The following is a 14,715-nucleotide window of genomic DNA, read 5'->3' as shown; positions in this document are numbered from 1 at the left end:
TTTGTTGCCAATGGTTCTTTCCTTGCTCTTTCAAAACTAGATCATGGTTGATGCGTCATCGACAATCAGTTATGGCAATGTCAGTAGTTTCGAGATCACGTACTTTCTAAAACTCAATCGGAGCCAATGTTGATTGGTGTTTAGATGAAATCCAACCGTAGATTGGATGATCAGTGTATAGATGAAACTTGATTCTGTTGGTTTAATATGGGGATCCAACTCCAATCTACCAAAATCAAAGAACCAAATAAATGATTTACCATTTACATAGACAAATTTCATTCTCCCGTTGCAATACAAAATAGCGAAAGCCATAAGAAAATTACTGAACAGAAAATAAAGAGAACCATGGTTCACAAATTTCACATTGCATTTACTAATATCTCCAGATCTTCCCTCCTTTTCTAATCGCCGGCTTTAATCTGAGAAAACCTTGTCTTGCCTCTTTTCCTCCTGTTCAGCTTTGATCCAAGCGGCCTACACAGAAATGGAAATACCCACGAAACAATCAGAATGTAAACTCTCTTTTTGCAGGAACAAAGCATTGCATTGCAAACAACACAATAAGTACAAGAAATGGAGATTTTACCTTATCACGTTCTAGTTTCGAAACATGTGGCCTCATGGAGTTTCCTAAGCTTAAACCACCCCATTGTTCTTGCAGTTCTTGGTCCCTTGCTTCTTTACGAGCCACAGAGAATTTAATTTGGTCTTCTGGTTGCTGAGCAGCAGCCGCCTTCTCTCTTGGTCTCAGGGAGTTTCCTAAGCTTAAACCTCCCCATTGTTCTTGCAGTTCTCTCTCCATTGCTTCTTTACGACTGACGGAGTATCTAACTTGGTCTTCTGGTTGCTGAGCAGCAGCATCCTTTTCTCTTTCGAGCCTTGATTTGTGTTTAATGAGAATTTGGTCCAAACCAAGTGCTTCGTCTGCACGTGACTGCAGCTTTGCGTTACTTCCCTTCACTTCAGTTGCTTCTTCCTCTGCACAGAACTTTATCTTCTCTTTCTCCAGTCTGGAAACATGTTTTACCAAAACTTTGTCCAAGCTCTCACATTGGGAATTGCTGTTTCCTCCCTTTTTCTTTTCGAATTTATAATTGTCTTCCATTTCCAAAGATTGCATTTTCTCCCTTTCCAACCTGTGCATTGGTTTGAGAAGGATCTTGTCTAGACTATCTTCAGTCTCTTTAGTTTCGGCCTTGTGAAGTGATTTTGTTTCACCTGCACTAGGTTTCACTTCTCCAATCTGCAGTGAAGCTTCACTTTCATTTTGCTCCATCGTAGAATTCTCTTCGACATCATTATTTAAGTCGATATTTTCTTTCCCCACTGATCCTTCCCCGGAACAAGAAGTAGCCTTTTCTTTTGGTTGTGCAACCGAAGTAGATGATTCAACTTTCTTCTTCAAATAAGGGAACCTAACTCCTTCATGTGTGTCAGCTTGCCTTCTGTTCTTTGCTTCTTGGACTTCCTTCTGAAGTCTTGAGACATGTTTCACTAAGAACTTATCGAGGCTGGGGAGTTCTGAGTCATTCTCTTTTTTGTGAGTCATTGCAGATGTTTTCACAAAGTTCTTCTTGGCCGCCTCAACTTCCTTTTCAAGCTTCGAAGAATGTTTAATTAGTGTAATTGCCAAGTCAGGAATGGCTTCAGATGATATTTTGTTGCTCTGTGAATTCTTTTGAAGCATTTCAAATTCTCCTCTTGAATTTTTCTTCGCCTCCTCAATCTCCTTCTCAAACTTTGAACCATGCTTCAGAAGGATGCTTCCCAAGCCTGGAATGGTTTCTGAATTGGCCTTTTCGTCTGCAGTTCTGTTAGAATTCTCTGCAGTTCCTTCCTTCGACTTACTTCTATTCTTGGCTTCTTGCACTTCTCTTTCAAGCTTAGTCACGTGCTTAACCAAAAACTTGTCTAGACTTGGGAGTTCTGATACAGGTTGCTTCTTTCGGATCTGCCCATCTCTGAAGTACTCAGGCTTCGCTGCTGCTATTCTTAGTGGAAGGGTCTCAGCAGCAGAGCCGGGATCGTGCAGCTTGCTTTCCGCTAAGGCAGCATTTAAACCACAAGTAGCAACTATAGTGGCAAGAGAAGAGAGTTCATCTTCTTGCAAACATTGAAGTCTCTCGAGCATCATGTCTGCTATCTTTGCCATATTAAGCTTACCAAAAGACTGCCTTCTGTTTTTCCTCTGTCTTGCCTCTAAATCTGGCATCTCGTTCTGATTCAAATCTTTGGAAATGATATTATCTTTCTGGGATAATGCTTCAAGTTCTGATCCAGATTCTGATTCACATTCTGAAGTAAACTCAGATAATTCATGATTAGTTTCAAGTTCAACTATATCAGTATCAGGGTTCTCACTAATCTTTCGAAGCAGTTCTTTAAATTCATCTTTATCAAAAGATGGGCAGTTTCCAAGCCGTACTAATGCAATCTTTACAGCTGCAGCTACTTCTTTATCCACCTCAAATGCAGTCTCAAAAGATGCTGTGACTGTGTGAGTAGTCGAACCTCCGCCATTAACAGTGGATGTTTCTATTTTACAGGGCTTCCGAGGGCAATTTGGCTTGTCATACATGATAACTCCCACGGCAGTTGCCTCTTCAAAAGCTTCAGCTGCAGCTTTATCTGCTTTCAACAGCTGGGCTTCAGCTTCTTTGCTTTGGATCCTGAAATGAAAATACAAAAAGTTGTAATTACGAAGCTACCTCTTCAAGTTCAAATATTCATGTCTACAATGCACCCAACAATCACCTTGCTGCTTTAAGTATTCGACACCAAGATGCTTCCACCAATGCTGCTTTTCGTACCTCCATTGCTTTTTGTGCAGCTTCTTTTGCTGCCATTTTCTCCCTTAGGACTTTTGAGTAATGTGGATTAGAATCACCTAGAGTCTCATCGAGAGTTAAATTCATCCCATCTACTTCCTGTGAGAAGCCAATGATTCGGTATTTTGATTAACATGGAAATTAATCCAGATAAAATGCAGATGTTTGTTAAAGAGAGAAAGAGAAGCGAAACCTGCAGCATTTTGATCTTCCTCTTAAGATACGAGTCCACTTTTTTCCGCGGAAACCAGTTCAGAGGAGAGGTTCTACGATGAGAAGGCTTCTTAATTTGTGCAGTGGATTTGTTAACAGAATTCAGCGTTGATAGGCTAGCCTCTTTCAAATTTCTATTCTGCAGTATTCAAACAATGAAGAAAAGAAGGATGTAAAACGAAACAAAACGAAAACAACAGGACTTCATAAAAAATCGCTATTTGGTCTCTAAATAAACACATAAGAACATCCAAACATAGAACACAAACACCAACTAGAAAGGCCAACATATTCAAATGTCAAGTTAAATAAACAAAAAAGCATGTTCAGCATCACAAAATGTAGATTAGGGTAGCGCCTACAAGGATTTTCCTGCATGAAAAAACAACTTCATCTCTTCTGCCAAACAAAAATTTACCTCTTTCTTAACAACATCCATGGTATGATTGTAATGACAAAGATATCTTATCAAGTGAAAGCCAAGTGAAATTAAGCAAATGAACGTAAAGATATTTGAATAAAAATAAAAATAAGGCTAAAACAGAATGCCTTGCTGGTGTCTAGGAATGGCTTCGATAGGACATTCGATTTAATGAATGTTGAATGAAAAAAGAATGCCAAGTTGCACATCTTCTCTGAGCGAAGGTAGAAGATGGATTAGCCATGAAGAAATCTTGTCCCACCCAATCCCCACCAAAAAGGTAGGATTACGATGGAGAATTTTCTTCATGGCCAATCCATCTTCTACCTTCACCTCGACAAAGTATGCAAGTGGGCATCCGTTTCTTCATTAAAGATTTAGTGAATTTAGTGAGTGATCCTAGGCCATACCAATCCGAGACACCAAACAAGGAGTAAATAGCCAAACTAAGTAAATATTTGGCAAAAAAAAACCCAAGTAAATATAACCAGAAATGGATAATTTATTTGTTTTCACTGAGGAAAAAACAACGATAATAAAAAATAACACTGGTTGGGGTCAAATTTTGAATTCACTAAAATTCAAACAAACAGCATTTTCTAGGGCTTTTAAATTCAATTGGCTTCAATCCCAACAATGAAGAAAAAACCCACAAGGGTTTAGGGTTCTAGATAACCAGCAATTAAAGTCCCAAATCAAAGCCGAACACGAGTCTTACATGCTAAAGATTCTAGGGTTTCAAATCCAAAAAAAAATTCAGTTCCAAACACAAATGGCGAATTCGGTGGACAGAAACAATCGGATCCAAGAAAATGGAGCAAGTCTAAGACAGTAAAGGAGTCTTGAATCCAAACGGGGAAGTCGGAAGAATTATACCTTGCCGATCTTGGGGCTGGCGGAGAACTGCTCGGCGGCGGCGTTTTCTTTGTTGTCTGAGTCAAGAACGGCGTCTTTAGCGCGGTGCTTGTCAGACACGGAGATGCAACCCAAGTCCAAGCAGCCGAGGTCCATGGCCAACGATCTCCGGGACGAACAGGGATCAAGAATCGGAGTCGAAACCGACGAGAATTTGAGCAGAAAATTATGAGATCAGGGAGAAGATTGAGAAATATATTTTGGCGTTTTTGTTTGGCGATTAGAAATGGATGTGAAGATTTTGGTTTTGGGATTGCGAAGAGGAGGGGTTTATTGTTTCGAAATGGGAAGTAGCCGTTACAGTCTACAGGGCGTGTCTTTTGGCCCCCAACGCCAACGGTCCTTTTAATATCAGCTTTGCCTTAATCTGTCATTTATTTGTATTTGTGTGTGGTTGGACGTAGAACTGGCATTCGTGTCGTGTTTTCTGTATTCGTGTCGTTTTCGTGTCATACCTAATATCTTAACAGGTCGTGTCGTGTAACACCCGTTAAAATAAACGGGTAAAATGACCTGACCCGAAATCGACCTAATAATATTAACAGGTAATATGACCCGATAATAAGGAACTCTCATAATAAAAATAAATAATGACTAAAACTTTTTTTTTTAAACTTATATAGAATAATAATACAAAACTATATATTTAAAATAGAATATATTGTATACATAAATATGGCTATTGTATTTTATAATAAATCTTTTAGTAATTAAACTTTAAAATTATCAAAATAATTTTTTTCTTAACGGATCGAAACAGGTTACCCACGTGTTACCAGCGTGTATACCCGTTAAGAACTCGTTATTAACAGGTTCTTAACAGGTCATCCGATAATGACCCGATAAGTCATTGTGTTGATCAAAAACTCGTTATTTTCGTGTCGTGTTACCGTATCATGTCAAAAACTATTAGGTCTAGTTGGATGTGGAGGAATCACACATTTAATCACAATTTTGTTTTTTGTTAATTGCATGAAATTTGAATGTAGGATTTCTGATCTCGCACCACCCATCACGCCCCACTTGAGCTAAAACTCAAGGACGTAATATTTCATTATTATAACAACTCTACTTTTGAGCTATAATACTTCATTCTAGTCTCGTTGATATGAGTCGAACACATCATAATATGGATGTTGGAGCGTACATCGATTTTTCAACATTTCACTCTTAAGACACTGTTGCAGCGGAAAAAAATTTGAATGATTTTATTATTTTTGAGCGACATATATAATTTCAGTAGAACGATAGCATTAGTGGGTTAAATAGTTATTTGTTGGACCTATATCTATTTTTTTTAATGTTTTAATTGTCACTGAAATGCTTGGCAATCTCAATGATATGGTTTCACTACATCAAAATTTCAATTTTTTACGAACAACTCACGATTTAGAGTACACTAGCAAGTGTACCTGCGCGTTGCTACGAGGTTTGACACATTGTTGAAGATGCACAAACTCTTAAAAATATATGTGCCAAGAGTACATGATATTATATTCATGTTTTCGGATGTTCCTTAAAATCATGTGTAAGGAGTAGAAGTCAGCAAAATTGGGAATGTTAGTATATATGCCTTAGCCATATGATGCTATTTATATTCACATATTACATGACAAAAATTGTGGATGTTGGTACGTAATCCTCAAGGATTTTATTTCAAAAACTATGGTCATATCCTAGAGAGTGTTTTATGTTTACTAACGTACAAAGTTCAAAAAATAAAGTTTTGTTCGACTATAGTACCCAAATCCGTAACCCTGTTAATGGCATCTTCTTCGTTTTGTACGACAACATTGAACTGAAAATTAAAAGAAAGGAAATTAAAATCACGTGGAAAGATCGAAAATAACCAAACCAACATCCAATTTAGTACATACCAAAGAAAAACATAAGCAAGAAACCATTTCCAACTCCGCAATCATTAATCAAACACATAATACAATCGCACATATACCCTTAATCATTTATCAAAATTGAATTACTTATAACCAACTTAGCATGTGGCTTAAATCCATATTATGCAATGTTTATAGGACATCGTTTTCTATTGGAGAGACATAATCCTTTGTTTAATCTCCAACCTTGTTTTAGGCATAAAAGATAAGTAGCTCCTAATTAGGCAGTGTTAAATCCTAGCTCATGCATAATTGAACAATAAAAGCGATAGTATGATGAAATTGAATTCCCCTAAATTCGAACTCAAACAAGCAATCTAAGGTTGTTCAATTCAAAATCAAATCAAAGTGCTTTTCATTACCTTATCTTTTTCCTCTTTTTGATGCGTAGAGCTGCTTAAGATAAAGAATGGCATGTCAGAATGAAATATAATCATGTATTGTTAGTAAAATTCACGAATTGCCCCCCGAATCAGTGAAACTTTTGGTCATGACTCACCAGTAAAAGACTATCCTCATTCTAATTTGGTCTTTTCACCCTCATAGCTGTTGTGCGCAGGAAAAGAAGGAAGAAAGAGGTAAGCGTAGACATCAAATAACATTAATTAAGCAGTGCCTTTCTGCTGGCTTTTAGTAGAAAGTAATTTTACATTTAGGTTTTTCATTATTTAGCTCCAAAGCTACACAAACATACTTCTATAACAAATGCCATTGTTATTGACCCAAAAAAACCCAAGTGCCATGTTTTCAAGTTAAGCAGCACCCGATCATCGGCCTGTACATCCAAGAGCAATCCTAGTGCTGCCTACGGCAAGAGCACGGTTCACTGTTCCGCATTGACTACGCTATGGACGGTTGTAACCACCAGCTCCCGAAACAACTCTTAGTCCATATCTTCTTGGTTTCTAATCCACTTTGTTGCAACCCACTTTTCCCCTTTGATCACCGGGCAGCTTCCGTGAAGAGATGTCTGCAATTTGCATATAATTTTAAGATGAGAGAACGCACCACCACAGACTCTTTGTTTAATCACCAGTAAGTCAGTAACAAGTCAGAAAAGAAGAAAACCGAAATGGCCATCCAATTTTCAAGCCCTAATTAGTTGTTGATCCTTTATATCTAATTACTGCCACCTCCCTCAAATTATATGTATGCGACAAAGATCAATTGTATAAACATTGGAAATTTGATTTAAGATATGATAAAGTAAATTACCGGATCAATTGTGCCGTTTGGAAACACTGAATAAAATAAAAGACCATCCCCTTGCCTGGGCATAATTTTTAAACCAATGCATTTCTTGTAATCATAGCTCGAACCCATCTCTGCACCGTTCTGCAAATTAAACAATAGGATGAGTACATGCAATATATACTACTTACATTTGAAAGAAATAGAAGATATATCGTAAATTTGCTAACCTACCTCATAAGGGAACATGGTTTCTCCACCTTCTTCTACATCGGATAGATACAACAAGAAGGAAGCAAACTGCAAAATTGAGTGTGATGTTGTGACAGTTGAGTATCAATGGTTCAAGAAAGAAGCAAAAGCGATAAAACATTGACAGAAAGATGAAAGCATGAACTCAAAAAACAATTTGCAAATTCTGCTTGAACTAATATCATATATTTGTTTCACATATAGCTTTAGCCTGATGTAAAGGTTACAAGAGAAGGGTCTATAACAAATACTCGTAAGTATAAGGGCAGAGATTGTGAAAGGCAAGGCTCAAATAAAATGGCAATTTCACCGCCATCCTTCAAGTTACTCAAATCAAGTACAGAAAGATGATGATAAAATGTTCAATATTTTGGATGTCAGTTCAAGGTGCTTCCCCCAATATTTTTGAAGCAACAGATGTACTCAAATGAAATAACAAGAAAAAAGAACTAACAGAAATATCATCTAATATCTATCCTTTGAAGACGGAATATAAAAAACCCATAAGTTGACAAACGCAACTGATTTCTTCAGAAGTAAAAAGGTTACTGTTCGTACAAATAAAAATTCATGTTGTGAATTTGACATAATGTTCAAGTAAGTCCATGAATATTGCTTATCAGGATACCACTATATAGATTATTGTCCGGTCCACAATTGTGGTGAAAAATTGCTTAGTTCTTTTTTCACATATGTATATTTCTTTGGATGGTGGGGGTCATTATTAGGTGCATAAACAGGCAAACTATCATATCAAATATCAGGGATCTTCTAATTGGCAGGAAGAAATTCCCAGTAAAAAACAGGGTAGAAAATGATAACACCGATCAGAACCCTAAACATTTGCAGCAAGTATTGCATGAAGGAAATGCTAGTTAAGTGTGTACTCTTTGGCTTTTCTGTTGACCATATTCCGTTGGATTGAATGCATCATAATGTGAATCATACTTCTGGCCAATCTCATACCGCAAAACGTTGAATGCCTGCAATATGATGATATCGCCGCATTACTCAGATTAATTTAGAATTTTCCTGTAATGAAAGGTTAACATTATAAAAAATTTGTGAAACTAAAAACAGTATTAGATGCACTATTTTCTCTGTGCGAAAAGAAAATAAATGGTTTTTTTTGTAAAAACTGCTAATTGTAGCATTTAAAACCTATATGGACAATGAAAACCATCTGCTTAATGGCTTTGAAATTCCAATTTACACTTATGCCTACCCCGAAGAATACATCATTAAAAAAATACCTCGCCATGGACTCTTGGTAACATTGTAGCCCTGGCAATCTTTTCCTCAATAATATCCAGGACTCCGCTATCATCTTCTGATGCACTAATAAATGTGCCTGAACTATAATCAAGTATACACTGACAGTTAATTTCACAAGTGAAAAGAAAAAAAAAATCTTTGTAAAGTACCTTCAAACTAGCATATACAACACTGATCATCACCAAAAAGTCCAATCACTGGTGATTTATTGTGTGCTATATAAGATATCCAAAAATTCATACAACATATAACTTGATGAAAGATGATATGAGAATGTTATTGTAAAGAAAGTGAGGTGGCAAGGTCCTTTCAGCAATTATCTTCCAAAACTTTGTTGCCAGAAATTTTTCTTGTGATCGGGTTTCATGAAACTTTAAAGCTGATAATTCACAAACTTTACAAAGATGCAGGCCCTTAATAGTTGATGAGGGTAAATTAAAAAGAAGACATATCCAAAATTAGATTCCTCTTCCCAATCCCGTCTTGATATACTTGCAAATAAGCTATTCTAGCATAACTATTGAAATTGTTAATGGTAGTTTGATAAAACATAAAACATGAACTCATGATATTGTAGTTCACTTAGCAAATTACAGAACAAAACATGTACTGACTCCTGAGATTAGTACTAGGAGAATAGCATATAATCTCAACTTATTAAATACGTACAAAAAAGTTCTGTCTGGAGAAAATAATCATATTAATGGATTATCTAATGCATATCACAGTATTATGATGACCCCATCATATCACCCTTGTACCCACTTGTCAAAACAGTATGAGGTCATTTTCTTGTACGAATTTGGATCACGGATTTCAATAAAATTCGAGGATGACAAACTTATATGGAATAAGATGAATCATGTAGACAATCTTTCCACCATTCGTCTCCAACAGTGATAACATAGAGTAAATGGAACCGCCTCGCTTATCATGGAAAATCACTATAAATAACAAATTTGGAAAGAAAACGTGACGAGTGAACACAACTAAAGATTATACTTTTTGATAATGAAGATGCTTATGGATTGTGCAACAATGGAGTAATAATTGAAAAGCTGTTCTTCCCTAGAGTTTTATGATTACCAAAACGTAACTTATCCAACAGCTGGGATTAGTTTGCCCCGTTCTCTTTCCTCCCTTATATTTTCAATCATTCTACTCTTTCTAAACAACAATAGCCATAATTGCATAACACAAGATTCAAAATTTCTGATTGACAAACCACATTATAATTTTTACATATTCAACTGCTCACCGTATCTAGACAATAAGCAACACGAAAAACGAAAGAAAAAGATACCTTGTTCGAGTCCCCTTTGTGCTCTCAGCAGTCTCTCCCTTTCGCAATGCCAATGTGGACGGCCGGAGCTTCGTCTTCGCCATCTCAATCACGCTTTCGCATTGCTCGGCAGTTGCAAATCTCGGAAAATACAGAGCCCGCGGTCTCCAACTCAAAACCTGCAGGATTCAATTCAACAATGTCACCAAAAACCCAATAAAAACCCAAAACCCCAATTGATCGAATGAAGCAAAAAAAATGCGATTACTGATCACCTGGAATGGAATGGACTGAATAAAGCTGTCTCCGGTGTCGCCCGGCATCATTGGACCGTGATCTTCGTCGTCTTCGGATTCCAGAGTTCTGGAGACGGAGCGAGGGACGGAGGCATGGGAGAGGAGGGTGGAGATGAATAAACCGGCGAAGAAGAAGAGGGAGCAAAGGAGGAAGACGGTGGGTAAGCCCAACTTTGCTCTGGAGCTCTTTGCTTTCACTTTCATGGCGATTTTTCACATTTATTGAGCTGATTTGTTTCTTTCTTTGTTTTGCTTGTGTTTTCGTTCAAAGGTGAGCTGCGAGCGTCATGGGCTCTTGGGTCCTCGTCTTGACTGAAGCTCTCTACCTTCACTGGGCTCTTTCGCTCTACAGTTCGACCTTTTGGTTTATTGTAGTTTTGTAGTTTTGTGTAAAAGTCTAGTTTGTTTGGTTGTGTTTTTGAAAGAGCCAAAGTGCTTCTTAATAATTAAAAGTGCTTCAATTTTTTAAAAAATAGTCGTTTGGAAAATATTTTAAAAGTACTTTTAGTTTGAAGTAGAAGTACTAATAAGCATTTTTTAGAAGCAACTTTCTAAACGTGCTATGCAGAGAAAACAAGGGAAGCACTTTGCCCCATTTAATGACATTTTTTCAATTCCAAAATTATACTTATTTTTTAATTTGTAATATTTAAAATACCATTACACTTAAAAAAACATTAAAATGGCCATCACTAATGGAAGCACTATGCAAAAATTATTGAGAATTATAATGAAAGTGCTTTTTTATTTGACAACCAAACACTCTATTTAATATTAAAAGCACTTCTATACAATATAAAAGCACTTAGTGGGTTGCATGTCAAACAACAAAATTGCTTCCTTCATAGAAGCCCTACTAAAAGTGCAACAATCAAAAAGTGAGAGTGAGTAAAAGCGCTTTATAGAGTAACATCCAAACGAGCCCTAAAAAAATGACCACTTTGGTTCGCTAGATTGGTAGCGATAAACATAAGGTTTTTTTTTTTTTTTTGTGTTTTGTCAAACAACTAATTTCACTAAAGATAAAACACACTAATATAAAGTAAGGCTATTTTGAAGACAATCCACAACACAGTAAAAGTGCGGCCCATTACAAAAGTAAGGGAAACAAGCACTAAAAGTGAGCCCAAAATAAAGCCTAAACCAAAAGCCCTAGATCTGGACATAAGAGTCAACCACTTCCAATAGCTGCACCACCATTGCCAAACCACCGCCATTGGTAAGAAGAACCAACAAATTGATATGGTGAACGGAAAATGGGGGTGGACAAGCCCCTGCGCAAAAAGCGCTCCCATAATCCTACCAAATAGTGCGAAATGCACTTTAGCAACCACATAAACCTAAAGCATGCCTCCAACCAAACCATGGATGAAGAACATGAGAGGCAGAATAACTGAACCAAGTGGGCAAAAGCTCGTGGCTAGGAACAACAATATGGGGAGGAAAAAGCATAAAACTCAGATCTGCAACAAGATTGCCAAACATTGAGACAAAGCTCAAGGAAAATGAGACAAGCTCAAAGAAAAACAACCAGAAAACCAAGGGCCAAAGAAAAAGAAAAGGAAGAAGATAGGGTTTAGGGAAGAAAGAGAAGGGGAAAAAAGGAAGGAGGAGATGGGGTTGCTACCGACCTCACCTAAGAGGAAGGGCCAGCGGCTGAAGGTGAGATTGATTTAGAGGTTCTAGGTTTGGGAAAGGGGGAGCGGCGCACTTTAAGGGATAAACAGAAGCTTGACTCCTCAATTTAGGCATGGCAACAGTTCGGGAAGTAAAGGCCATATCAATCTCTAAAACTACGAAAAATAATTATATTCAAAATCATAAATTATTGGAGATTATTCATAATCATACTCACTGAGTAATAGGTTCCCCATCAACTAATAGTTGTATCCATCTTTGTAAATGCAAAAATTATTCGTTCAACTGATATTATAATTGAAACTGATTCTAATTCTATCATTAAATACCCATCTCACATGTTTGAGTAAGAATGAACCTTCTTGAAATTATGTGGGAGCCCAGACTCTTTCATGCTAATGAGTCAAAGGCAAAACAACTCCTCTTTATCCTTGTCAAGGGCTATGCGTCCCAGACATTCAGTTGATAGTGATATTTCTATTTTGTTATCCACACTTCGTAGATAGGTTGAGTTGCAGAGCCAGGCTCCAATAAAGGGCTTACATCTTAGCCTATTGGTAGCCCGCCCAATGTTAGCATTTATATTGATTCTCATCCTTGGCCTTGGAAGGTGGATACCACCCGCCTTGCCCTAAAGTCACAAAGAAAGAAACATTAGTTTTTAGCACAAGCAATAAGTAAATTACCTTTGTAAACGTCACAATCGATGGCCTAAATCATCAAAAACATAACAATACTTTTTAGAGGTGTTCATGATAAACCAAATATGATAGAAAATTATGGTAAATTGGCCCATGAAAATGGAAAGGATGCATGAAAAAAGCAAAATCAACAGCCATTACGGGAAAACACAAAACAAATTATCAAATAATACATATGTTAAATTTCAGGTAGACGAGCCATGGGCTCACTTTAACAATCGTCCCAGACATTCAGTTGATAGTGAGATTTCTATTTTGTTATCCACACTTCCTAGATAGGTTGATCTATAGAGCCAGGCTCCAATAAAGGGCTTACATCTTAGCCTATTGGTAGCCCGCCCAATGTTAGCATTCAGATTGATTCTCATCTCTGGCCTTGGAAGGTGGATACCACCCGCCTTGCCCTAAAGTCACAAAGAAAGAAACATTAGTTCTTAGCACAAGCAATAAGTAAATTACCTTTGTAAACGTCACAACCGATGGCCTAAATCATCAAAAACATAACAATACTTTTTGGAGGTGTTCATGATAAGCCAAATATGATAGAAAATTATGGTAAATTGGCCCATGAAAAAGGAAAGGATGCATGAAAAAAGCAAAATCAACAGCCATTACAGGAAAACACAAAACAAATTATCAAATAATACATATGTTAAATTTCAGGTAGACGAGCCATGGGCTCACTCTAACAACACAGATACTGTCCCCACTTGGCCACCTGCTCAATCCATTAGGTGTGTGGTTTTAATACAAAAGGCCTAGGTGTTTGTTAGAGTGGTGTAATTCTATATAAAAGGCATGTTCTCAAGCTTTCTGGGATAGAGGAATTCTAACACTTCCCTGCATGTGAGACCCCATTTTATGGATCACACGTGGAGTTCCACATATCGGCAACCACGTGGAGCCAAGTTCGGGCTCACCCATTCGCGCAGGGCCAATGAGGACCTACCCATTCACGTGACATCTCTTGGCCTACGTGGAGCCAAGTCGAGCTCACCCGTTCATGTGGGGCCAAATGGGAACCACTCGTTCACGTTGTAGTATGGGCTCGTCCCCTGGCTCTGATACCATCTTAAATTTGAGGTAGAAGGGCCATGGGCCCACTCTAATAACACCGATACTGTCCCTACTTGGCCACTTGCTCAATCTGTCAGGTGTGAGATTTTAATACAAAAGGCCTCAGTGTTAGTTAGAGTGGGGTAATTCTATTTAAATGGCTTGTTCTCAAGCCTCCTGGTAGATGTGGGACAGAAGAATTCTAACACTCCCCCGCACGTGAGACCCCATTTTATGGGTCACATGTGAAGTTCCACATATCAGCAACCACGTGGAGCCATGTCGAGGCTCACCTGTTTGCGCGGGGCCAATGGGGACCCAACTGTTCACACGACATCTTTTGACCTACGTAGAGCCAAGTTAGGGCTCACCCATTCGTACGGGCTCAAAAGGGACCCACCCGTTTACGTGACAGTATGGGCCTGTACCTTGACTCTGATACCATCTTAAATTTTAGGTAGATAGGCCATGGGCCCACTCCAACAACACCGATATTGTTCCCACTTGGCCACCTGCTCAATCCGTCAAGCGTGGGGTTTTAATACAAAAGACCTTAGTGTTAGTTAGAGTGGGGTAATTCTATTTAAAGGGTTTGTTCTCAAGTCTTCTGGTCGTTGTGGGATAGAGGAATTCTAACAACATATACGCATATACAATATTATTTTATATTATTCAGAGAGAGTCCGGGGACGAATATCTAAGGTAAAGATATATAACTACACCATTATTTACCTAGTAATGATATATAT

At 37.8% G+C, this 14,715-nt stretch overlaps 2 protein-coding genes across 2 annotated transcripts; both read right to left on the bottom strand.

The window, feature by feature from the left end:
- Positions 1-240: 240 nt before the first annotated feature.
- LOC103436390 (uncharacterized) lies at positions 241-4,736 on the bottom strand. The gene is made up of 5 exons (XM_008374818.4): positions 4,342-4,736; positions 3,025-3,183; positions 2,758-2,930; positions 590-2,672; positions 241-477 (listed from the first exon to the last, which is right to left on the bottom strand). Exons 1-5 carry the CDS (start codon positions 4,474-4,476, stop codon positions 418-420), a joined length of 2,610 nt encoding a protein of 869 aa, XP_008373040.3. The 5' UTR covers positions 4,477-4,736; the 3' UTR covers positions 241-417.
- Positions 4,737-6,854: 2,118 nt separating this feature from the next.
- LOC103436389 (probable prolyl 4-hydroxylase 9) lies at positions 6,855-10,962 on the bottom strand. Its single transcript, XM_008374817.4, has 7 exons — positions 10,551-10,962; positions 10,297-10,454; positions 8,972-9,074; positions 8,606-8,701; positions 7,701-7,766; positions 7,491-7,610; positions 6,855-7,245 (listed from the first exon to the last, which is right to left on the bottom strand). The coding sequence occupies exons 1-7, from the start codon at positions 10,773-10,775 to the stop codon at positions 7,159-7,161; spliced, it is 855 nt and encodes a 284-aa protein (XP_008373039.3). The 5' UTR covers positions 10,776-10,962; the 3' UTR covers positions 6,855-7,158.
- Between the last annotated feature and the right edge of the window lie 3,753 nt (positions 10,963-14,715).

This window comes from Malus domestica, chromosome 05 (genome assembly GCF_042453785.1).
Source record: "Malus domestica chromosome 05, GDT2T_hap1".
Classification (NCBI taxonomy): domain Eukaryota; kingdom Viridiplantae; phylum Streptophyta; class Magnoliopsida; order Rosales; family Rosaceae; genus Malus; species Malus domestica.
This window is presented reverse-complemented; position numbering and strand designations above follow the sequence as displayed.